Raw genomic sequence first — 24,653 nt, forward strand, 5'->3', positions numbered from 1 at the left:
ACAAATTTATTACCAAAATATTGAATATAGATTTAAAAGTTACTGCCTATTTAAAAAAAAAAATCTTGTAATTTATTTATGAATTATATTTTTACAACAAAAATGAGTGAGAAAAATAATGTGAGATTTTATTTAAAATTAAATATGGCCACCACTATTTGTCTTTATTTTTTCTAGCTGCTTGTGACTCGCATCAATTAATCTTCCTAAAAACTTTTGAATGCCAGTGTTCATTCAACTATTCACTTTTTTTGGGAGATGGTTAGATCAACGTGGTTCACATGAATGGTCAGCTAGAAAACCTGATTTAATATCATGCAACATTTTTTTCTTTGGGATTGATTAAAAGAACAAGTTCACTCTATGAAGCTGGCGGTTAAATAATCAATTGTAAACTATCTGCACTTTCCCAAATGGATTGTTAACTATTCTGTAGTTTCAACTAACAATTTCTGGAGTTAAATTCGACATACTGTCAAATTATAATTAGTAGTAGAAGCCATTGCTTTATTTTTTTTCTTTATTCTTTGTCTACCATCAGACTCTACATGCTGCACAAAATCAGGTTTGTATTAATCTTTATTTGCTTATGAGTGGCAACCAGAAGAAAAGCCAAGTACGTCCAAAGATGAAGTACTGCTGCTACATCTGGTCTGGAGCTGCTAAAAACAGCCTATCCTGCCTTGACAGAGTACAAAATAGACTTTGTGGCTTAGTTGAGGATGCCCTTTTCTCTCCCACAGAAGAGACGTTGCAAGCCTGTCTTTGTTTTTATCGTTATTTCCATGGCAGGTGCTTGTCCGAGCTTCAATCTCTGGTTCCCCCTCGCCTATCTTTCACGAAAAACACCCGTCTCGCTGAAACCACTGTCAGTTATTTTCTCCACTCTTTATCTGTGCCTAAATCAAAACGTGGATTCCATGAACAAAGCTTCTTTCTTAGAAGTGCATGCCCGTGGAACTCTCTTCTGTTTGCCTGTTTCCCACCTGACTACAACTTGGATGTCTTCGAGTCCAACATAAACAAATTCCTGATGAATCGCCCCCTTAAGACACTTTATCAAATCTCCAATACTATCTATTACTACAATATTGATTACTGTAGTGCAATAATCCTTATCACCGAGTAGCTTCTGGGCCTTGATAAGTGGTAACCTCCATGTAAAAAAAAAAAAAAAAAAAAAAAAAAAAAAACTTTCAGGACGACTAAGAGAAGTGATTCTTGTCACTCCACAAAGATTTCCAAGAAGATCATTCGATATGATTACTGAGTGGCTTAAGAAAATAAAGGGAAATGGTGGTGGATGTATTGAATTTTAAATAAAATTTAACATTATGTATGTTCTCATCTTTTGTTTTTTTGTAAAGAATATGATTCATAAAAAAGGAAACGGATTTTACTGGCAAGACAAAAAAAAAAGAAACAAACAAACACAAGAACTCTTTCTTTCTCTGATGATGGATCCAATATGGTTTGAAATTAATGTTTTAATGGTACTCTTGCATAATTTGACCTGAATTCTCATGATTTCCCGTCAAGTCCAGATCTGGCGAGACCGGCAATCATCGATGTCAGCCGAGCGTTGTTCAAATGTTGAAATGCTAATTTGATTTTAAAATGTTTTTAATGTTTTTAGTAATTTATTTAATGATTAGTTATTTTTAATGATTTATTTGATTTGAATATTTTTTTTTTACTTCTGGGAGTTTGCTTAGCTAATGCAAAAGCGATATGTAAATGAAAGCAGACGACATTCGAATTGGAAGAAATCGACTGAACCCCCAAAAAGCTGATAAACAACTATATTTTCAGACTCGCCAAACAGAAAAGAATGACAGGCAAGGAAATAAATCTCTGCATGCTAGAAAAATAAATGGAAACGCCGATGCGGACAATCTCATATTGCCAGGAAAAGAAATTGCTTTCCCAAAAAATAAGGTGCACCAACTGTAAACACAAATGTTTACTAAAAAAAAAAGATTGTGCGTAAAGGATGGCTTCTCCTGGCGGTGTACCAACGGACAATGTAGACAATGGATATCATTGCACACAGGATCGTTTTTTGCACGATCGAATTTGGATATTGCAACAATAGTAAAAATAATCTATTTATGGGCGTTCAAAATGGCAACCCTAAAAAATATTAGAAGAGAATGCGGTGTTATATCCAAACACACATACACTAATTGGAAGAACTTTCTGAGAGAAATTTGTCAGGAGTATTTCCTGAGGAATCCCCGGCAGATAGGGAGGCCCAGAGCACACTGTAGAAATTGATGAATCTCTATTCAACCGAAGAAAACATAACGTAGGGAGACTGGGTCAAAACAGCATAATAAGCAAGAATGCGGGACCAGCCGGGAGCTTCTGGGTACATAATTATTTGAATTTATGTGAAGACATAAAGGTACTCATGCAGAGAGTGATCTGTGCTGAAATAATGTTATTTAAAAAGCCATTCTTAACATGGGGAGGGGGAGGGTGTTTTGTACCTATTCTGTACTTTAACCTTACAATTGAATAAAAAAACATAAAACTTTAATTAAACTTGGAAATACAATTTAAAAAATAGCGCGGATCACTCTCTGCTAGAGCACCGACAAAAATTTTGAAACGATCCTTTTGTCTCCATCATAAATCACATTTCCGAAAGCTACCCAGTTTGGGGGAGGGGGGGGCTTCCTTCCATTTCCTCTACCTAATCAGTGATGGGGCCCATCACCTCCCTCTTTGCTATCAATGGTCGATCAACAGTTGACCAAAGTAAAAGATTCCTAAGGAAATATCCTCATCTCAAGAAAGTTCTTCCGCCGGCAATTAACAACCGTAAAAAAACAACAAAAAAAAAAACAAACATATTTTTCTATTTCTGTGTGATCCCTGCTCCCTAAAAAAAACAAAAAAAAAAACAATCTGACTGAATAAAAAGTCTTGAAAATAAAATACAAAACAAGAAAAAAAATACGGTTAAAGAAAAGCAAAAAAAATTGTACTTACACCTAACATTTATACGGGTAAACAACCTTTTCTTGAAGATAACAATATTTACATAACTTGCTGTTGATAAATATTTTGCAAAAAAAAAATAAATAAATAAAATAAATTAAACATATTTGCTTTTTTCAATGTAGTTTTTTGTTATTTTTTATAATTTGCATTTGTATTTATTATTTTTTTTCTTTAGTCTGTGTCTGTTACGCAACTCGGCTGACACCGATGAATGCCGGTCTCACCCGATCTGGGCTTGACAGGAAATCACAAGAATTCTGGTCAAATTATGAAAAAGTACCGTTTTAACTTAAAAAAATAAAGGCAAAAAAATTGAATGCTCCAAAAACAGTTTTGTTTGTTTATTCAAAGTTTTTAAATGTTTAATGATGCTTCCAAAAGCTTTAATACCAATTTTTATTCATAAATTAGATTTAAAAAAATAAGAAATGATTTTTGCAATCATTCTGTACATTACTTCATTTTGTCTTCAGTGGTATTTAATTTTTTTCTCTTTTTATTTAGAAAAATGAACGAAGATGAAGAAAAATTCCTACGGAACATATTTGAATGCGAAGATGATGGAAACTTATCTGTCGATTGGGACAAACTGAAAATGGAACTGCTGACAAAAATCAATAAATGTGAGACATTTGGTGATTTAATTAGTCATGAAAAATAATTAAATTTCTTAAAAATTTTAGTTATATATATAAAATGATAATTATGAAAATGATATTCCAACATAACGGAGAAAAACAAAATTATTTACATATTCATCAAAGTTTCGTCTTTATTTTATCATCTTAAAGAAATCTTGAAATAAAGATGAAATGTTGATGTTAATAATTTTGGCATTTCCTTTTGCATTTTTCCATGTGTACATATATATGTGCATTATTAAAAAATAATTTGATCTAAAGATAGCAAATACAATATTGCAAATAAATCATTAATAAAGTTAGGAAATATACAATAGACGTTCCAAAAGTAATGCCTCCTATTTCTTTTTTATTCTGTCCAAATAAATTAGAGGAGATTGCAAATTGCATTGTTATGATGATTAAACATGCATTCATGACCAGAAAGTTGAAACCTACATTTTTTTTTACCTTGACTCACATTCGCCAGAAATTAGAGATGTCTGTTTTTTCAACATCTCCTGATTTTCTCTATCTTGACTAGTAATGGAAGAATTCCAATACTTTCCCAATTCTATTTTAAATCTCTGATTTTGATACAATTACCAATTCTGATTCTTTTTAAAGTCTCTAAATATTTAGCTATATTTTTTTTTTTTTTTTTTTTTTTTTTTTTTTTTTTTTAAGTCATGTGCATATATTTTTGCAAACGTCAAAATGCATTTCTGGAGGGTAATCTATAGATTTCAATTTCACTGGTAGTTTATGATCCAAAAATATTCATCATTTTATCATTTCTATGGTCATTCATTTCCTAGTTAATCTCTCCTGCATCACACATTCACGCAATCAAGTTATTGTTATTTCTCCACACATTCATTTCTTCGATCTATCATAGATAATATACGTGCACGTTGTACCATTTCCTGCTAGTCTGCATTAATAATCTCCCTTGTGTAGTCATTCAGTCTTTGTGTTTCTTCGCAGTTTCATGTTTTTTCGCTATAAATTTTCTCAAAGTTTAATGCATTATCATTGTTTTCTAGCTTGTCCTGACTTTAAGAGTTCCTATGAAGAAATAAAACGCTGTCGCTATGAACTGGATTCATATAATTTTTACAAAGATCCAACAAAATATTGCAGGTAAGAAAGTTTTGTTTTTATGGGAGGCGGTGGGGGTGACCTTTTTTTATGGCAGCATGGCGATGGCCTGTGCGGCTAAGGTTTGGAAGCTTGATGTTAGACATTTCTGTATTTCAATGAAAACTTTTTGTTAGGCAGACAACCTCCACCATATGTGCTGGGGTTGTTTTATCAATCAACTGCAAAATGAACCTGCATTTGGGGGCTAAATTTAAAGGGTTAATCTATATATTAATACGATAGCATGTGTATTATTTTGTGTGTCACACTTACATATTTTTTTTTCTGAGTGACTTTTGTTTAATTGTTATGACCTATTCTTTGTAATAATATATATATATATATAATATAAAGCTGAATGTGTGTGTTGTCTAGTCACGAATAGGCTCCCATATGGTTGACTATTTTAAAAAACTGATTACATATAATGATAGATGTATAGAGACACAGGAATGGGTATGTTTGATCTGGCAGAAAAGTGGTTCATTAAAATTGTGAGGTCTGCGTACGCACCTGGTCCACAAAGTATGGAAATAAAAAATTTAAAAATTAAAAAAAGAAACGTTTACAAGTGTTTCTGATATAGATGTACATAAGAATACTTTTTTAAGTATGTTTTAACTTAAATAGGGATGGTATAATAAAATTGTGGGGTCTGCGTTCGCGCCTGGCCTCCATAGAATGGAAATAGGCACAAACTTTAAAGACTTTTCATATCTATCTGTGTAAGTATACTTTGATAATTATGTTTCTGTTTGAAGAAATATGGTATAATAAAATTATGGGGATTTCGTTCACACCTGACCTCCATAAAATGTAAATATGTCACAAAGTTTAACAATGTTTTTTAATATAGATCCACAGACTATTGTGATAAGTGTTTCAGTGTGAACAGGTATGGTATAATAAATTATGGGGTTTATTTATTTTATTTTTACTTTCATCATATTTTGCTTTGGTTTTGATACCCCAAATTCGAAGCTATCTCTTTACAACCCTTCCTTTTCATAACCTATCATACTTTCATAAATCCATTTTCTGTAGGCTGTTTTTGAACCCAGCCAACGGCGGGTACTTTTGCTAGTATGTGTTGTGTATATATATATATATATATATATATATATATATATATATATATATATATATATTACATATATAGGTTGACCCCCCAAAAAAACAGGATATTCAATTGTTTTTCTGAGCACTTTACAGTCGACGAAGAAAAATAGGCCAAAGACCTTAGTGTGTTGATGTGATGTTTTGAATATAATAAACTAGTTATGACCAAAGTTTTATTTCAATCGGACAAAGAAACGGGGCCTAATTTGAGTTGGGGCCCGGTTTTTTTTTGGGGGGGGGGTCACCCTGTATATATATATATTTTTTCTTTTTTTTTTTTTTTTCATAAGTTTTGATTTTGGTTTCAATTCAAGCTGATGCACCCAAATCACATAGATGTATTTTTTTATTTTTGAAATCAAAACTTTATAAGATATACGAAATCTGCATAAATTAAAATATCATATTTAAGTGTATTTTACGATTGGGCTATGCCAGGCGTCCCTGCTAGCTTAGATAAATAGATTAATTTTTGGTAATCATAATTTAACTATAATTTCTTGTATATTTCCCCATCTAGAACTCCAATTTTCACCAACTCTGTGCATTAAATTAGGTTGTATTTTCGCAATAATATAAAGAATGTTGTCTCTCAAGTGGTCTATTGTATCTGATTTATCTGTATAAACATGGGACTTTACTTATACTCAAAGAAAATAATCTAATGGGGTTAAGTCACGTGGATGAGGTGACAGGTTCATTCAATGCAATTATTGATTCATCAAATATTTCTTTCAATAAATTGATCATATTATTTGCAAACGTTACTTGGGTGTCAGTCTCTTCATAATGAATTGCCAAACTAAGACAAACTTAAAATAACTGATAGTTTCCAAATCTGCAATTGAGATCATTAGTATAAGATTAGAAATTGTATTCCTTCTGAAGCCATTTTTATGTTTAAAGAAACATAACTCTTTGTACTTTGAAATTATCTGCCCCTGATGAGACATTGACGTCGGATGATTTGCCTTTTTGAAATATATATCATATGGTATGGAGACCAAAACTATCATCGTAGTTTGATTTATTTTTAACTAGCCTGGGTGCCCAGCGTTGCTCGAGTGTTTGTAGGTGTGTGTTGAGCAAAAAAAAAAAAAATGATTTGTTAGCTGTCACATCCATCACCAAACCAGAAGTGTTGCACGTTTAAATTAAGGCTAGACAATCGAAAAGAGGCAATGACTTTTGAAAATATCGGTGAAAAAAGCGACCCCTCCCTGTAGAAAAGTGCCCAGTTGAGGGTGAAGGAATTAATGTTTTTGGCCAATTTTTTTATATTTGTCGTCCAAAATGTCGAGCTTCAAAATGATACCGATCTCATGAAAATCCGTCGCCTCTGTTGAAAGTTTTTGTGAGACCTACATACATACATACATACATTTAAACAGACAGGCGAGATTTATATGATAAATGAAGAAACATTTCTCTTTATTTTAAACATAGTTTTTTTTTTTTTTCTCTTCCTTTAAAACATCCTTCAATACAGCTCTTGAGTAAAAGCGAAACTGGTCAGCTGACTTTCTTTTTCTTTTTTTTTTTATAAATAATAATAAAATAAGTCTTCTTGATAATTATGTGGTAATTTTTATATATATATATATATATATATATATACCAGCAGGGAGACCAGACGTTGCTCAGGATTTAATGATGATCAACAAATTTTTCACATTCACATATTTTTGTAATAGAAATCTTTGAAATTGCCCTTTCTTTTCTTTTTTTTTCTTTTTTTCTTCTTTTTTTTTTTAAATCAAGTGATTGCATGCTCTAGTAGGGGATCCATTATGGTGCACTGGGAGGAAACTTCGCATGCCTCCCCGCAGTGACTTAGTTCACAGTCCATTGTAGTCTACATTGCACTGTAGAGAACCTACTGTTGATTTTATAAAATAATTTTTATATATACTGATTTGAATTAAAGTTTTAAAATGCAAAAGTCACATATCAAGGTTCAATTGTGCTCTAAACAGAAACATTCATTTTGAACACGCCCTGTCATATCAAAGAAACTACTGTTAATTTTATATGCTGGGCCTTACAGCTTGTGTAGTAAGAACTCTTCTCAAATAAACTTGTGATGTTAGGCTGTATAAGGTGTTAACTTTGGTCAAAGCTTTCATCAGATTTTTTCGATTATTGATACTTATTGAAGACATTTTGATGCAAAATCTATCTAAGAACACTACCAGATACATAAAGTACATTTGTATGAAATTTCATAAAAATCAGCCCAGCTGTTTTGGAGTTTATAGAGATCAAACTCACACACACAAAGTTCCTTTTATATAATAGTATATATATATATATATATATATATATATATATACACGCACAAATTAGGCATTCCATCTAGTATGTAAATGGTCATTTATTTGTACATATAGTTCCAATTGCATGTTAGAAATATGTAAGAATGGGATTGCTGTGATATAGATAAGGCGTTAGGGGAAGGAATTAAAAAGTTGTAAGCTAACATTTCTTTTCTTGTTTTTTTAACTTTTGAGATGAGGATTGATAACTTGTATTATTTGGATTCTTCAAACTATGGTTCTAATCTTGAGTGTATTTTCATCACGTTTGGTTGATGTAACCTCCGGCCTTCTTCAAATGTATCTTGTCGAACTCTGGAATCTGCACAGAATTTTGAACAGAACTTTATTTAATCCAGAGGGTAGCATGCTCTCATTCCATCAGGTAGAAGTCCAAAGTAATTCGCAATTGTATTTTGAGTGTCACCTGCACTCAGAAGAATTGAACCTTCAACCTCCAAAAGAGTAACTTATAACAAGTACTTTATACACTATGCCATGAGTCCTTGCAGATTTGTAAATTAATTAAAGGCTTCCATTCAAAATTCCATACAGATTTACAAGTTTGACAAGAAACACCTGAATATTTTGTAAATAACACTCAGTAGGCCAAATAATTCAAATCTGAATTTCTTTTTCCTCTTTATTTTTCTTGGAAATACCATATATTTCAGGTAAATTATAAAAATAAAACCTTTCAATATTCTGTTTAAAGAATAGCAAGGGATTTTATTATTGTTAAAATTATTTATTTGAAATTGTTTGCTTATAGAAAAATATTTTCAGATAAAAAAAAAAATTAAAAGATGATTTTTTATGTAAATTTCAATATTTTTTCTTTCCAGTATTTTTAAAAAATGTTCAGACATGCATGGAAAATCCTGCCCGCCTTTGAGGGAATCGGTTCTTTTGGAAAACCAACTAAGCAATGCTTCCATAAATTTCTGCACAGTTGGTAAGATATGTTTATTAGCAGGAGCAGCTCCTGATTTTTTTTTTTTTTTTAATTTTCAAGAATTTTCTGCAAATACATAGACATGTACTTCTCTAGTGTTAGTTACAAGTAAAAATGGCATGACTTTTGAAAATTCTGACAGTTCAGAAGATTTTGAAATCTAATTCATTTCAAGCACTTTCTTATATACTCATGAATGGTCTCTCAATATTGCCTGGATTAATCGTTTTGTCATGGCCACTACACATTTTGGGGCTTGTTAAGATAGTCAACAGATTGATTCTTTTTTTTTTTTTTATGTGTCGTTTTAAGCAAAAATAATATTATGTACTTAATTCTCATGTCGAAAATAGTAAAACATTCAAAATTTATGAAAATCCATCAATTAGAAAGTTATTTATAGTTAAAAGTAATTTTTTTGAAGGAAATTGCATTTTTCTTAGACGTTATAAAGTAGACAGTAGGAGTCTACATGCAGGAAACATAACTCTGAAACGAATATTTTAGAGTACTTGTTCATGGCTGCAATATTTGTTGTTTATAGCGATAGACTTTTTATACTAATGATAGACTTTTTTCTTTTTTTTCTTTTTTTTTTTACTAAAAACACAATAGCAGTTGTTCTACTCAATGAATTTTCGTAATTGGATATATTAATATTTTCGACATGACATGACAATGTAATATTGTTTTTGCTTAAAACGATATATAAAAAAATCAATCTGTTCACTATATCTAAACAACCACCAAATATATTGTTTGATTGCTTTAGTTCAACCCGTGAGGAATGGCTAGCCACTTCGTTTACCTTAGCCATTGTTTAGCTTTGAAGCTGAATTCTCTCTGTACTTATTCTCTGGCTGAATTCTTTATTCAATTCCTGTGGAATTTCGCCCCCCCCCCCAGTACACTCTTCCAAATATCTAATATACTAGTGCTTGTAAAACCTTTGCATATTGTCACAGTTCTTCTCTCCATTGTCTTACACTTCTTGCCCTGAAAATGACTCCAATTCTCATAAACCTAACTTTAATTTCTTTGCACTTCCTGTGTATTCAATGCTTTTATAAGTTGGATTGCTCCCAACTTCCATTTCCAAAAAAAAAATGAATTACCTGAAAGTGCTTCCTTAAAATGCTGGTTCCACATCAACTCACCGAGTTAGCATCAAGAAAGCATATATATGTATGCCAGATGTTTTCTTGATACTTACTTGGTGAGCAAATAAAGACTGGGGAGCAAGCAAACAAATTTTGGTGGCTTACAGGCTGGAATAACATCCAAGATAGGTCAAGGATCATGTGTCTGTTTTTTTGGGGGTTTTTTTTGCGATAACCTTTTGGGAAGATTTTATTTTGTTCTATCTTTTATTTCGATATGTGAGGTTCAATTGGAGTCCTGACAAAACTTGAACTGTTGAAATGTTGATCGATCCATATAGACTCCTTACAATGTTTATAATTTTAATTATATAAATATAGATAGATGTTGTTTTTGCTTTTGTGATTCGCTTTGAATGAACCTAACTATTTACAAAAGTGCATTTTTACCTAAATGCGAGTTGGGAATAATTTTCCCTTTAATCAATTTGGTACCCCCCACATGGAAGATTCAGCCACTCTGATGAGTCGTAGATGACGAAACCTGTCGGTGGATAATTATATTTTAAAAATAATATATATATGAATAAAATAAAGCAAGATATAAATGATGCTTTAGACGTTATGTGAATAAAAAGGAAAAACGTAAAAGAATAAAAATTAATTTTTTAATCTTTCTGGAGTAACAAAAACCTTAAAAATATAATTAAAAAAAAACGAAATAACTCTTATAAGAAGAAGCTTTGTTTTTAATTGACATCTTTTGACATTACAGAATGTGACGATGTATTCGAACTGATAAAAGGGTTCAAAAATTGTTGGGCAAGTTTCCAGTCTCTGGAAAAAGGCCCTTCTGCGTAAGTACACCTTTTTCATATTCCATGAAAAGTTTTTTTTTTTTTTTTTTTTCCATTTATCACATCTATATTATCAATAACTCCCGAGTATTTAAATCTATAAAAAGGAATAAATGTAAAATTTGGAAAAAAAAAAAAAAAATGAACTGCCGTAATTTGGTGGGTTTTTTTATTATTCATTTTTTTTCTTTCTTTAATGATAACTGTAAAGAAAAAGTTAGAAGAAGCAAAAATTAATTTTTGAGGGTCAAATAATATTAAGGAAATGAAAAAAAAAAAACAAAGAAAAAATTTTTTTGGTTTGTTTTTCACATATTTTGCTATTTTTTAAGTTTAAATTCTTTTGTCAAGGAAAACTATAAAAATGTTTTGTTTTTTTCCCCGCCCCCAAGTAAGTATATTTTTAGAATATTTTTTTCAAAAGATTTTTTTTTTAATTGGTAGAGGTTTTTAAAGATGATTTGCATGTAGCAAATGATTTCTTTTTTCTTTTTTTTTTTTCTTTTCCAATATTTGTCCAAAAGTCGTCTGCTAGGCATGCTTGTGTTGCTGCCTGGTAATTTAGCCATGGCCACCGAGAGTAAGAAGAAGGCCTGTTAACTAAAAAATGCCAGCAGGCAATGTAGGTTAGATTTATCAGACTGTCAGTACTATATCAGGGCCATTCAAAAAATAGCAATAAAACATTTTTAAAAAGAAAAAGGAACATAGTTCGATTAATACTGAAACTGAACTTTATTCAATATAAAATATAAACATTATCTATGTACAATTAAGTAATTTTAAAGCAATATACAATTTAATACTGATAAAAGTGAATTATGAATTTAGGAAGCAAAGAATTAAATAGCATATTAAACACCAACGATGAATAATTTGAAAAGTGAAAACAAACGATAAAATACAAAAAATTGAAATCAAACAAATAATTTAAATACAAACAAACAATAAAAGTTACTAGTGCAGAAATATTTTTTAATTTTATTTAGAGAAAAATCACATGGGTTGAATGTTATTTTTTGGAACTTTAGAGATTATTCAGACTAATGTTTATTTCACGTTTTATCATCGAATCTTGACTTCTCCTTTATTACATCCTTAGGTCGAAAATGATGTTCACATACCTAAAAACATAATTAAAGAAAACATTCATACCATAATGTAAACTATTGTTAAAATATAAGAAAAGACAGTAAACAAACATTTACAATAATAATAATCACAGTGTAGTATCTGTTCTGATGCTACACTTCATTTGTTCTGTCCTCGGTCAGTGGAGGAGAAATCCTTCATGACTGACATAATTTTTATTTTATTTTTTTTCCTATCCAGAATGCCCTTTTTTGGGGAGCTAGATTTTCCCACATTAAAAACTGATCTTGTGTCTAACTGTGCCCTCGTGGGGAGGCAAGTAAATAAATTTAAAAAACAATATTTTTGACAACTATTCTCATGTAAAAATTACTTGTTTATAATTTTAAAAAGAAACAATCAATTTTAATATATAACGCTCAGTCATGGCTAATTTCATTAATAGCCACGTGGTGAATAATTTTCAAACCGACTTTAGACAAAAATACAGAACTTCAAAATAATTCGGAAATACTCAATGAAAGGTTTTATTTATTATTAAAAAGACATTTTGACAATTATTTTCATGTAAAAATTATTTGTTTATAATTTTCAAAAACAAAATTAAATTAAATTTTCAACCTTCCTGATAGACTTTTTAGCCTTATAAGAAAATAAACAGTTAAAAATATCAACATAATATTTGCTGTATTAGCAATAAATAGTATTGCTTCTTTAATTTATATTAACAATGTTATTAAACGTTATGAAAGTACGTGAATACAGTTCTAATTAAATACACGTTTAATTATTAACAAATAACATTACTTACTTTACTATATTTGGTTGGAATAAAAATTTTCCCTTCTAATGGTACGTATCCAAATTGAGAAAATTTAGGAAAAGAAAATGTATGTACATTGGGGCCTTTTGGATAATTTCCCCGGTAATTTGGAACAACGCAAGAATATACCATGTTAGTAAACTGAAAACTAGAGGAAACTGCTGTTGGTAGCCTAAACCATATACCTACAACTGAATCTGATAATGACATCACGATGTCCTGTGCATCGGCCTTCTTTACTCTTTGTAGCCACGATTTAGCGCACAGTGTTGTGATTGGTGGATCAGCATGTTATGCCAGACAGCAGCTAAAGAGCTGAGAGAAAGGTACATAGTCATTGTACTCCTTCTGAATTCAAGCCTGGGTCTCATTGGACTTGTGGGCTGGTGCAGAATCCTGCTGCCACACCCAGGGTCTACCAGCAGCCACCTGATTGCACCTGGGGATCACCACACTCTTCAGCACATCCAGGTACACTTTGGTGTTGATTTTCAAGCCGACATTGAAAATGTGAGGTGGTATGATGTGGCCCTCACTTAAAACCATACCAAAGACCATAACCGTGGCCAGAAACTTTGAGATGTGCTCTCAAGCGTTGAACTATCCGGATTTGCATTTTGAGGATGCTGGCAATGGTCCTGTTATCATAACTTGGATCAATAGAGAGCATGTGTTGTACGGCAGCACATCTCTGAGATCTTGCTCGTTTAACATTGTGTCACTTTCAGAGATGATAGAAGGCTCCTATTGCTCTTGGGATTTGTACACAACTGGCCAACTAGTAGATGATCTGCAACAAATAAAGAAAACCAATTTTCATCAAATGGAAATGGAATCATGTCGCTTTTCCTAGGGTGACAATTTTATTGTTCCACCCATCCTATATACAAATTTCTTCTGTTCCTCTAAAAATGTTTTATTTTGTTTTTCCTCTCTCTCTTCCAGAAACTTTGAAACATTATCGCACTGTTTCATGTTATCAAGGAAGCCAACTTGCATGGTAACCAAAGAGATGGTTGCTAAAATTTTCCCACTGTTTGATAACAAAGCAGAGGACATTCTATCGAAAGCTGGTAAGGCATTTTTTTCTTCTTCTTCTTTTTCTTTTCTTTTTTTCTTTCTTTTTTCTTTTCTTTTTCTTTTCTTTCTTTTCTTTCTTTCTTTTCTTTCTTTTCTTTCTTTCTTTTCTTTCTTTTTCTTTTTTTCTGTTTTTTTTTTTTACCTTCTTTTTTTTTCTTTTTTTTTTACCTTCTTTTTTTTTTTAATATACTCAAAACAAGGCATGGAATGGAAACAACTGTTGCAATATTTTGGTGTTTTTAATGGGGTATGATCCCACACAGTCGGACGATTCTATTTATAAACGATGCTGCTAAGAACTGACGAATCAAATTAATTCACGTTCTGCTACCAACCAATCAGAAACCAGAATTGCTTCATAAATATTAAACCTTTTCTGGAGCAATTTCACATGTTCTTTTCCGTCTCGACACGGTAAGAATATTTTGTTCTGTGGAACTGTCTACTACAAACAAGTCACCTCCCAGGACTTATGTGTAACAGCGAACCATCTGAAACTGTTCTGAAACTCAAAATGGCTTACACTTCTAGAGGTTATGCGCCCAACGTGCGTCTTAATTTCGATGGATCCGAATCAAAATTCGAATTGTGGCAAGTTAAATTTCTAGGATATCTACGAATCCAAAAGCTACACAAAGTACTACAAACACAACCTGAAAACAGAAACGACCCCGACTTCATTGAAAAGAACGCAACTGTCTTTGCGGAATTAATAGTGTTTAGATGACCGAAGTCTATCACTGGTAATGAGAGAAGTCCTGGACGACGGCTGTAAAGCATTAAACATATTGAGAGAGCATTATTTATCGAAAGGAAAACCCAAAATTATTTCTTTATACACTGGACTGACCTCTCTAAAACGAATGGAAGCCGAAACTATTACTGATTATAAGAGCCAAGACAACTGCAAATTCTTTAAAAATGTCTGAAGTTATAAGTGACAGTCTGTTAATTTCCATGGTCCTTAAGGGAATACCGAGTGATTTGAAGCCATTTACCACCGTGATAACCCAGAAAGAAAAACCCATGACTTTTAGCCAATTCAAGGTAGCACTCAAAGTTACGAAGAAACTGAAAAAAATGACCACAGAAAAAAACGAATCCACAAATATCATGAAATTTAAAAATACACACATAAAAACACCAAAATCGAATTATACCCATGCCAGGAATAAAAAATGCAACTTTGCCAAAAGCAAGTTTTTTTCCTAAGAAAAGTACAAAAATTATTTGCTATAATTGTGGACGACCTAATCACAAGAGTTTCCAATGTAGATACAGAACTCAAAATGGCGACTACGTTAAAAATGTAGAGAGCTCTGTTAGCGAACATATATTTTTATTTTCGTGTACATTTGATGCTTCAACAAACAATAATAATTTTCTTGTCGATTGTGGGGCCACGGCACATGTGATTACAAAGGAATCTGATTTTATCAATTTTGATCCCAACTTTAAGCCACAAATTCATTTTGTAGAACTAGCTGACGGGAATCGAGTCAATGATATCGTTTTGAAAAGAGGCAATGCGAAAATCTCGCTAAAGAACAAAGGTGAATTGTGTTTCTGTATTCTAGAAAACGCTCTTCTAATCCCAAAATTTAAACAAAATATATTTTCTGTACAAGCTGCCACAAAACAAGGTGCAAATATAAACTTTAGCCCCAATAAATCAAAATTGGTATACCCGAATGGAACTGTATTCGACATTAAAGAAAATGGAAGACTATATTATTTAAATAGCGTAGTCCCATCAAAAACCGCCTGCCATGATCTACAAACATGGCATAAAATTCTTGAACACTGCAATATTCCTGATATCAAAAAGTTGCCGACTGTAGTTGATGGAATGCAAATACAAACATCAAAAACCTTCAACTGCGACGTCTGTACGCAAGGGAAAATGACAACCTATCAAAACAAGATACCAGACAAAAAGGCCAAAAAAATCCTATCAATTGTGCATTGTGACTTGAACAGTCCCGTAGAACCGATGGCCAGAGAACATTATAGATATGTGTTGAATTTCGTAGATGACCATTCAGGTTTAATAATGGTTTACTTTTTAAAGAACAAATCTGATACCCTGCTAGCAACTAAGAAATATCTAGCCGACATGGCCCCCTACGGTAAAATCAAGTGTATTCGCCCTGACAACGGTACGGAATTCACCAATAAAGACTTTGAACTTTTACTAATTAACCATCATATCAGGTATGAAACATCAGCTCCTAGATCGCCACACCAAAGCAGGACTGCTGAATGTGCGTGGCAGACAGGTTTTGAAATGGCAAGATGCCTACTCATTGAATCAAAACTCCCTAAAAACCTCTGGACGTATGCACTTATGGCGGCAGCCTATATACACAATAGGTGCTTTAACAAAACACTATCTCCATATGAATCTTTCTGCGGCAAAAAAAGAAATTTAAACAGAATGCATATATTTGGTTCAACTTGCTTTGCATATATAGAGAAAAAGAGTAAATTGAATATTAAAGCCGACAGAGGTATATTTCTTGGATACGATAAAAACAGTCCAGCCAATTTAATATTTTTTCCCGAAAAAAATAAAATAAAAAGAATCCGGTGTGTAAAATTCAGACACGTTTAATTTTACAGATGAAAACCCGTCATATGAAGAAGATGAAATTATATATTACCTCAAATAATGTGGATTTAACCACCAAAGGATGAAATTCACAAGTAATCCCCAGTCGCATGTATATCCCTGTCAGGGGAAATGACGTCAGGTTTTTGCAACTCTTGCAGGGAAGTGTCAACATCATCCTACATACAGCACTTGGAATTCCAAATTGGTCACCCACCTGATACTAACCAAGCTTACTGTTGCTTAACTTCAGTGATCTAACGAGACCCGTGTGTCAGCATGATTATGCGATATATGAAAACGATATTGCCACTTGGAACATAAGGAACTATTATTTGGAATCATGTCTAACGGGGGACTGTAAGGCGTTGAGCAGCAAGATGTCTATTCACATTACATTTAAACTTCTGCCAGTTAGTATAGTCAGGGAAGCCTAGAGCAAACAATCAATTGATTAAATTAAAAAAAAAAAAAATGGATGATTTTACCGATTTCGATGACAAGAAAAGTATGAGGGGGTTGAACATTTGTTGATCCTCATGCAATCCCGGACAACATCGACTCTCCCTGCTGCTATATTATATAGAAAATGTTGAAATAATGAAAAACAAAATGTAAAATTACATACTTTACAAGATCATCATAATTATCAGGTAGTTAAACAAGTTATAATAAAATATACAATTGATATTTAATCTCTGGATTTTAAAAGAATTACTCTTCTCCTCAAAAGGAAGAAAAAATATAAAAAATTGCTTATTAAGTATTAACTTGAAAATTTACAACACAATTTTAAGTTATACAATTTTAGGCATGTAACCTTGCCATTGCTCACACTTACATGGTAACTTCCTTCAGTGTTGACAGACTATGGATACTCACTGTAAAGGTGCCTGCACACAAAGATGGATTTTGTGATAAAAATAACCGTAATACTCCAGGATGAATACTGTACAGCCAAGAGGTAAAAACCACAGAAAAATGCCAGAACGTTTCCAGAAAGTCATATCAAATTCAATTTTTGCTACTTTCGATATAAATTTTGAAGCTCGGAGAAAAATATACTCGTTGAGGTAAACAAGAAGCCAGTAAACTTTCAGTTTGATACCGCTTTGGATATCACTTTAATTTCATGTCCAACATGGGAGTTGTTGGGAAAACTATTAAGAAAACAACTCGTGTTGCTTGTAGTGCATTGGGAAACAAGATACAATTAACAAGTGAATTAACATGCAATGTCTCTTTTACAGAAAAAAAATTTTCAGCTGTGTGATTTGTTTCTGATGTATCAACCCTGGATCTTCTTGGTTTGGATTTTATTGAAGAACTTGATCTTTTCAATGTTCCCTTAAACTCTATTCATCCAATATTAATGCTGCAGCAGATGCCGAAACACATTTTAAGAACATACTTAAGGCAAAGTTCAATGTTTTTCAAGGAGTTCTTGAATGTTGTTCTAAAGTTAAAGCAACTTTAAAACTGAAGGCAGATGCAAAGCCAGTCTTCAGACCAAAGCGTCCGGTACTATAGCAGTTTTAGCTACTAGAAAAAGAATTGGATTATCTACAAGGAGTAATCCAACCTACAAATTACTCCTCCTGGGCAGCACCTATCGTCATTGTGAAAAAGATTAACGGTAAAGTACACCTATGTGCGGACTTCAACATAAGGACTAAATGACAGACTGGAAATGCATCAGTATCCACTACCTGTACCAGAAGATCTGTTCTCAAAACTCGATGGCAATTTGCAAATCTTGCAGGTGCATATCTTGAAGATTCCAAAAATCTTCTCGCTATTAAGATCCAAAAGGGTGTTTATTTAAATTTAACCACCTTCATTTGGGGTCAAGTCGGCTCCAACGATATTCCAACAAACTATGGATACAATGCTCACAGGATTGCCAGGAGTTTCCACCTACATTGATATTATCGTTACAAGCACATCTCAAGAGGAACTTCTGCATCGTCTTACTTCCATGCTGGATCGAATTCAATAATATGGATTTCACTTAAGGCCAGACAAATGCAAATTCTTCCAAACTTCTGTGAATTACCTTGGATTCGTATTTGACAGAAATGACTGAAAGAAGTGAAGTGTTTAGAAAAACATAATGATCACATGCTCATGTTTTCAGTTTCTGTATGAATTCAAAGATATGTGTATTTTATGACTGAGCAATGCCGGGCGGCCTGCTAGTATGCTATAAATAAGGAAAAATAATCTACTTAGTTAAATGCTTATGAAGGCTATATCGAGCAATTGTAAATACTATTTAAATACAAGATTAACACCTAAATGAAGATATAAAATAAAAAAATAAAGCAAATCAAAATTATAGGATAAAAAAGGGTAAAATAATCTACTTAGGGAAGTGCTTATAAGGGTTATATCAGGCAAGTAAATATATTATTTAAACAAAGGGTTACAATAATTTTTATAGGCTGTTTCACATTTCAATAACCAAATACAAACTGGAAAACAATATAACAAATTACTGAATTTCTGTTTTAAATTGCAGACTGGCCAGTCGTAAAATACACTTAAATATGATATGTCAATTTATGCAAATTTCATATTATTATAGAGCCAATTTTCTATTGATTATTATATTGTGCCCAATATATATTAATGATTTCAAAAGTTAGTAGAAAAATAAATGACTTGGGTGCCATCAGCTAGAACCAAAACATTTAGCGCTCCAGCCTTATTCATTATCATTTGAGCTAATAACAGATGGATAAGAAAATTTAAAAATTAACCGACTTTAACGTATGAATGTATATTTGTGCATGCATAGAATTAATGTTTAGTCCACTTACATGTTCCAAGTCTCAATTTTTTTATTTTTTTTTTATTTTGACCCTTTAGCAGCTATTTTTCAAACTAAAAACTAAATCAAAACTGTTCGATGGGCCCAAATCCCTTATATATCAAATTTCAAGTTTGTAGATTAAAAATTGACAAAAGTTTGGTAGACTGCTCCTCACACAGACAGACATATACAGTTGAGTTTCTTTCTTGCTCTTGTATTGATATTAAAAGCTTCTTTTTTTCTATTTATAAATTATTAAAACATACTGCTTACTCTCCATCATGGATAGTCAAGTGATGTCATGAAGGTTAATTAATTTGCATATTCCTTTGAAAAACGATCATTCATTAATTATTCATTTGTTTCATTTATCTATTTTTTTATCATGTTTATGTGTATTTTATGGCTGGTCAATTCCAGACGGCCTACTAGTATATATGTATAGATTAAAAAATATGTTTCCATATAAAAGCTGAGAAAGAGTCTTGACAAACTAAAATTTTATTTTCTGCAGTTTCAGAAAAGCCAGAAAGCAAGTGCATTCAGGAATGGAATACCTTAAAGAAGATTGAAAAGTTAAAACCAGTGCATTGCAGGTAATTTCTCATCGGCATTATATTTAGTGTAAATTTGTTTTATACGCTGGCATGTGTTAGTCGGCTTGGAGAAATTGACTTCCAAAGTAACCTTTTATGTAGCCTTCAGTACCATTTTTTTATAACTTCTTCTCATATTTTCCTTGGCCTCTTCTCACTATAAACTGAACCTGCCACCGCAACTGTTCTACATCAACTAATCCAAAAACTTTTTTCTTTTTTTACTCTTGTTCACCTAAATTGCCACGTGGAAATAAGCGGCTACCATTTGGGGCCATGTCTACAGGGAACTAAGGAGATGAGCGAGGTGTCTGCTTATTTTACATTTAAATTTCTTCATGTCAGTAAAGTAAGGGAAGGAATTCCAAAGTCTCGCAGTCTGAAGTAAGAAGCTATTAGAGTAGACTTTTATAATGAAGGGACGGGATTTTGCTGCTAGTTGAGAATATGTATGTCAAGGGAGTACAAGTGCTACGAGTTCATCAGAGACCATTCCATTAAAATATTTGTAAAACAGGTACCAACATTGTGGCGATGGGATAGGGGTTGGAGCTTGGTTGATAGTGTGGGCCCTATTAGATTGGATATTTTTAAGGCGCTCTGTCTAAGATGGAGAAACTAGTGGTGAATATACTGTTTTATATTGAAGGAGGCAAATCCCGGTATTTAGAGAAACAAAGTAATTAGGGTTGAAGATAATTATGGTTAAAGGAAAATGCTGGAATCGAATATAGTTGTCAAAATAAATACATGTTGTCATTTAGATACGATTCCAGGAATGCAGTGGAATTATCCATTATAATTAGAAATAACTATAAAACAAATTTAGGTCAGAAAGAATATAGAATAGTAATAGAACAATGAAATTAAGGAATGTCCTTTGTGTCGCCAGGACAGAAGCATGTGCATGTACATTTGCATCCCATGCATATGTTTGGCCGCGTTCTGATGTCACAAAGAAATATAAAATCAATATATGCAGATGTGGCAACAATATCCATGCATGGACGAATGGTGGCTTTGTAGAGATACAGGATACTTTCACATGTGAGAAACTTTCTAGCATGATAGAGAGAACCCACCTTCTCTGCGGCAGCCTTTGCAATGTCGTCAATGTATTTGTACCAGTTCATGTTGCCTGTGAATACTAAACTGAGGAATTTCAAGGTAGGGTGTTATTAGTCATGGCGTGAGAAGGTTTCTTGTAATTGTTAAAAGAAAGAAGTTTAGTCTTATTAGCATTAAATGTTACCATCCATTTACAATCCCATTCGATTACAAACTAGAGGTCATTTTCATCGTTTATCAAGGCTGAAGACCATTTGAGGATAAGGATTAATGAGTGTCAGGTGGTCGGTGAGACAATGTGATTATCGATAATGGTGGCACTTGGATAGTGTTTGTTTTTCAAGAGAACAGCTAAACAGAAACTTCTTCACGTTAGACTTGAAAACTGATATATTGTAGTCCTCTATGGAAAGCAGCTCCATAGTATTTTGTCCTCTTTTCTTTTTTATTTCTCCTTTCCTTTTTTTCTTTCTCCCCTTTCATTTTCATGCAATTTTTTTTACTTATTTTCATACATTTTTTAATTTATTTTCCTTCATATTTTTGTTCATTTGTTTTCATAAATTTGTTCTCATTTATCTTTTGATTTTTCTTCATTCAACAATACTCGTTGTTCATTCTTTTTTTTTATGATTTCCATTCAATTTGTATTCAATTTCATTTCTTCATCTTACATGTTATCATTCATGTTTCATTTATTTTTTATACACTTTTTCCTTTATTTGTTTTTTTTTTTATTCAGTTTTTTCATTCAGTTTTTTATTCAGTTTTTTTCCCTTTATTTGATCACTTTTTTCATTGTTAGGAATAATAAATATATCAAAATATAAAGTTGACAAAGTTCTTGCAGTTTTTAACTTTTAAATTCAGATGAACATATCTCGTCTCAAACAAAAATTTATTGATCAAAACAAGCACCATCAGAATCAACAGACTTTTTGCCAATGCAAAATAAGTGTCTTTATTTAACAGTGGTAGTTGGTAGGTGAGAGGTCTGGAGAGTATGGCAGATAAGGCAGTTTTGTATCTCAACTTGTTCAACTTCTGCAGGGTCGGTTAAGCAATGTGCGGTTAGGCATTGTCATGGAGGAGAATTGGGCCATTTTCTGTTGACTAATGCTGGGTGTTGTTGTTGAAGTTTCTGATGCATTTCATCTATTTGCTGGCAGTACTATTTCACCATAATGGTTTTGCTTGCATTTAAAAAAACTAATGAATGAGACTGGTCACAGACCACCAAACAGTCTGCATGACCTTCTTTTGGTGCAACTCTGGTTTTGGGAAATGTCATGGAGTTTCGTCGCCGTCTAACCACTGAGCTGAGCATTGTCGATTGTCGTAAAGAACCCACTTTTTATCTCAAGTCACAATTTGGTTGAGAAACAGGTCATTCTTGTTGTGTAAAAGAAGTTGTGCGTGGATTGGCTTCGACTATGGCTCTTAATTGATTATTGTCAACATCTATTCGCTGACTATATGCTCATCTTCAAGACTTGTTGCCGCCACAAAATTTTTTAAACCACTATTGTTCTTTGCATTCAGTAGTGCCTCCTGGGCCAAACGCTTTGTTGATATCGCGAGCTGTTTCAGCAGCTTTTTTGGCCTAGCTTGAATTGAAATAAGAAAATTGTGCGAATTTGCTTTTTTTTTCCATATTGTATTCAACATTCTGAAAAGAAGACATAATTGTTTTAAAACGATTGTAATTAAAACGATTAGATCGAATGAAAAATTCTCTTTAAAATGATATATAAAGTAAAGGTATTATAATGAAAACTTATTTTAAAATACATCATTTGAAATCAAAATTAAAAATTCTGCAAAAACTTTCTTCTCAACTTAATAGTTGTACCACTGTTGGTATATCTTTAATATAATAGAGTAGGTGTGTTTACACATAACGTTTCCTGGGTTAAGAAGGGACAGAGACTTTGTATGGTTGATTTAGAAGTGCTCTGGAGGCCTCCTAAATGCCTAGTAAAACAAATATGTGACGAAAGTGATTTGTGATGTACATCCACTATTTGAGGACATATTTTAATATCTAATAAAACAAATCTTATTTTGAGAGGAGGATTTAGTGTCCATTTTGTTGTTACGAGACCGACCGTTCTCCCAGGCAGTATCTTTTTGTGGTAGTGATGTTATCTGTTCTGTAATCATGATAATCATAAACCAAGGGATTACCATGACTTTATTTTTGAGAAAGGATATAGATAGTGTCCATTATGTTTCATGAGACAATACTCCCACTGATTACCAGCACACTGATTTTTATTTCGAGAGGTGAGTTGTGTATTAAGACCATCCTCCCAGGAATTATCTCCTCCTTTATTTTTGGTATTAGTGATAATTAGGGCTATGATAACAGCATATTCTTTTTCTTGTTTTGATTCTCAGGTATATATCCATTGATATCTTATGTTTTTATGTAATGATGTGGTTCTCAGTTGATAAATTGTGTCTGTGTCGGATATATACTAGAGAGTCAAAACAATGAAAAGAATATGCTGTTGTCATAGCCCTAGTGATAATATATCTTTTCTGGTTTTGACATCATCATTTCAGGAAGGATTATTAGCATTGGGGGGGGGGGGTCTGTTTCAATTTTATTGAAATCAGATACCCAGGCATTATGTCCTCCCTTTCATAATAATGTAGTGTCCGTTTTGTTTTATAGATCATCCTGCCAGGCATTATCTTTTTTTAAATAATAACAATTGTTCTCTACTCATGTAACTATCATCCCATGGATAACCATTACCTTCTTTTTGGGGAAGAAGAGTGTAATATCTGTTTTGGTGTCACCAGGCCGTCCTCCCAGGGATTATCTTTTCCTTTTTATTAATAGTAGTGATAATCTAGTATATGATGAGATTATCCTCCCAGGGACAACGATCACCTTTTTTTTTTTTTGTGGGATGGGGGATTTTCAGTCCAGCCAATTTCACTGAGGGCTTGGAATTGATGTTCTCCAAATCTCCTGAAACTTTCAGATTCTTTTAGTACCATTGAAAGGAGTAAATCCTGAAAATTTCAGCTCAATTCCTTTTTCCGTTCAAATTTTATGGCCTTTTGAAAATTTTCATATCGCTGAAATTTTTTCGACACTGAGGATTTTCTCAATTTTGGAAGCCAATTTTCAGAAATTGTTATATTTAAAAAGGTCTGGATGAACTGCTTTCAATTATGTCCATGGAATACTATAAGAATCAGTTTAATTCATGGTTTCTAACCAAATTGGAAAAAATTTACGGAGCTAACAAAAATGACAAAATTTGAAAAAAAATAACCCCAAAAAGTCAAATTTTGAATTTTTAAAGAGTAAGTTCTTGCTAACAATCAACCCAAAATCCTTTTAATGCTTTAAACCTCATAGTATGCTATGAATACTTCCTCAAAAAATAAAATTTAGGTTTTGAAAAAAAATAAATTTGAAATTATGGGGTA

At 32.4% G+C, this 24,653-nt stretch overlaps 1 protein-coding gene across 1 annotated transcript in view; it reads left to right on the top strand.

Moving 5' to 3' along the window:
- The window catches only part of LOC145298489 (uncharacterized), a 62,354-nt gene that overhangs the window by 17,402 nt on the left and 20,299 nt on the right, over nt 1-24,653 (top strand). The window contains exons 3-8 of the mRNA XM_080144322.1: nt 3,514-3,632; nt 4,676-4,772; nt 9,052-9,161; nt 11,037-11,118; nt 13,979-14,106; nt 20,054-20,135. Of these exons, the coding sequence (XP_080000448.1) occupies nt 3,514-3,632; nt 4,676-4,772; nt 9,052-9,161; nt 11,037-11,118; nt 13,979-14,106; nt 20,054-20,135 (618 nt within the window). The remainder of the gene's footprint in view (nt 1-3,513; nt 3,633-4,675; nt 4,773-9,051; nt 9,162-11,036; nt 11,119-13,978; nt 14,107-20,053; nt 20,136-24,653) is intronic.

The sequence above is a fragment of the Euprymna scolopes genome, chromosome 2, assembly GCF_053919585.1.
Source record: "Euprymna scolopes isolate OS-2025 chromosome 2, ASM5391958v1, whole genome shotgun sequence".
NCBI classification, from domain to species: domain Eukaryota; kingdom Metazoa; phylum Mollusca; class Cephalopoda; order Sepiida; family Sepiolidae; genus Euprymna; species Euprymna scolopes.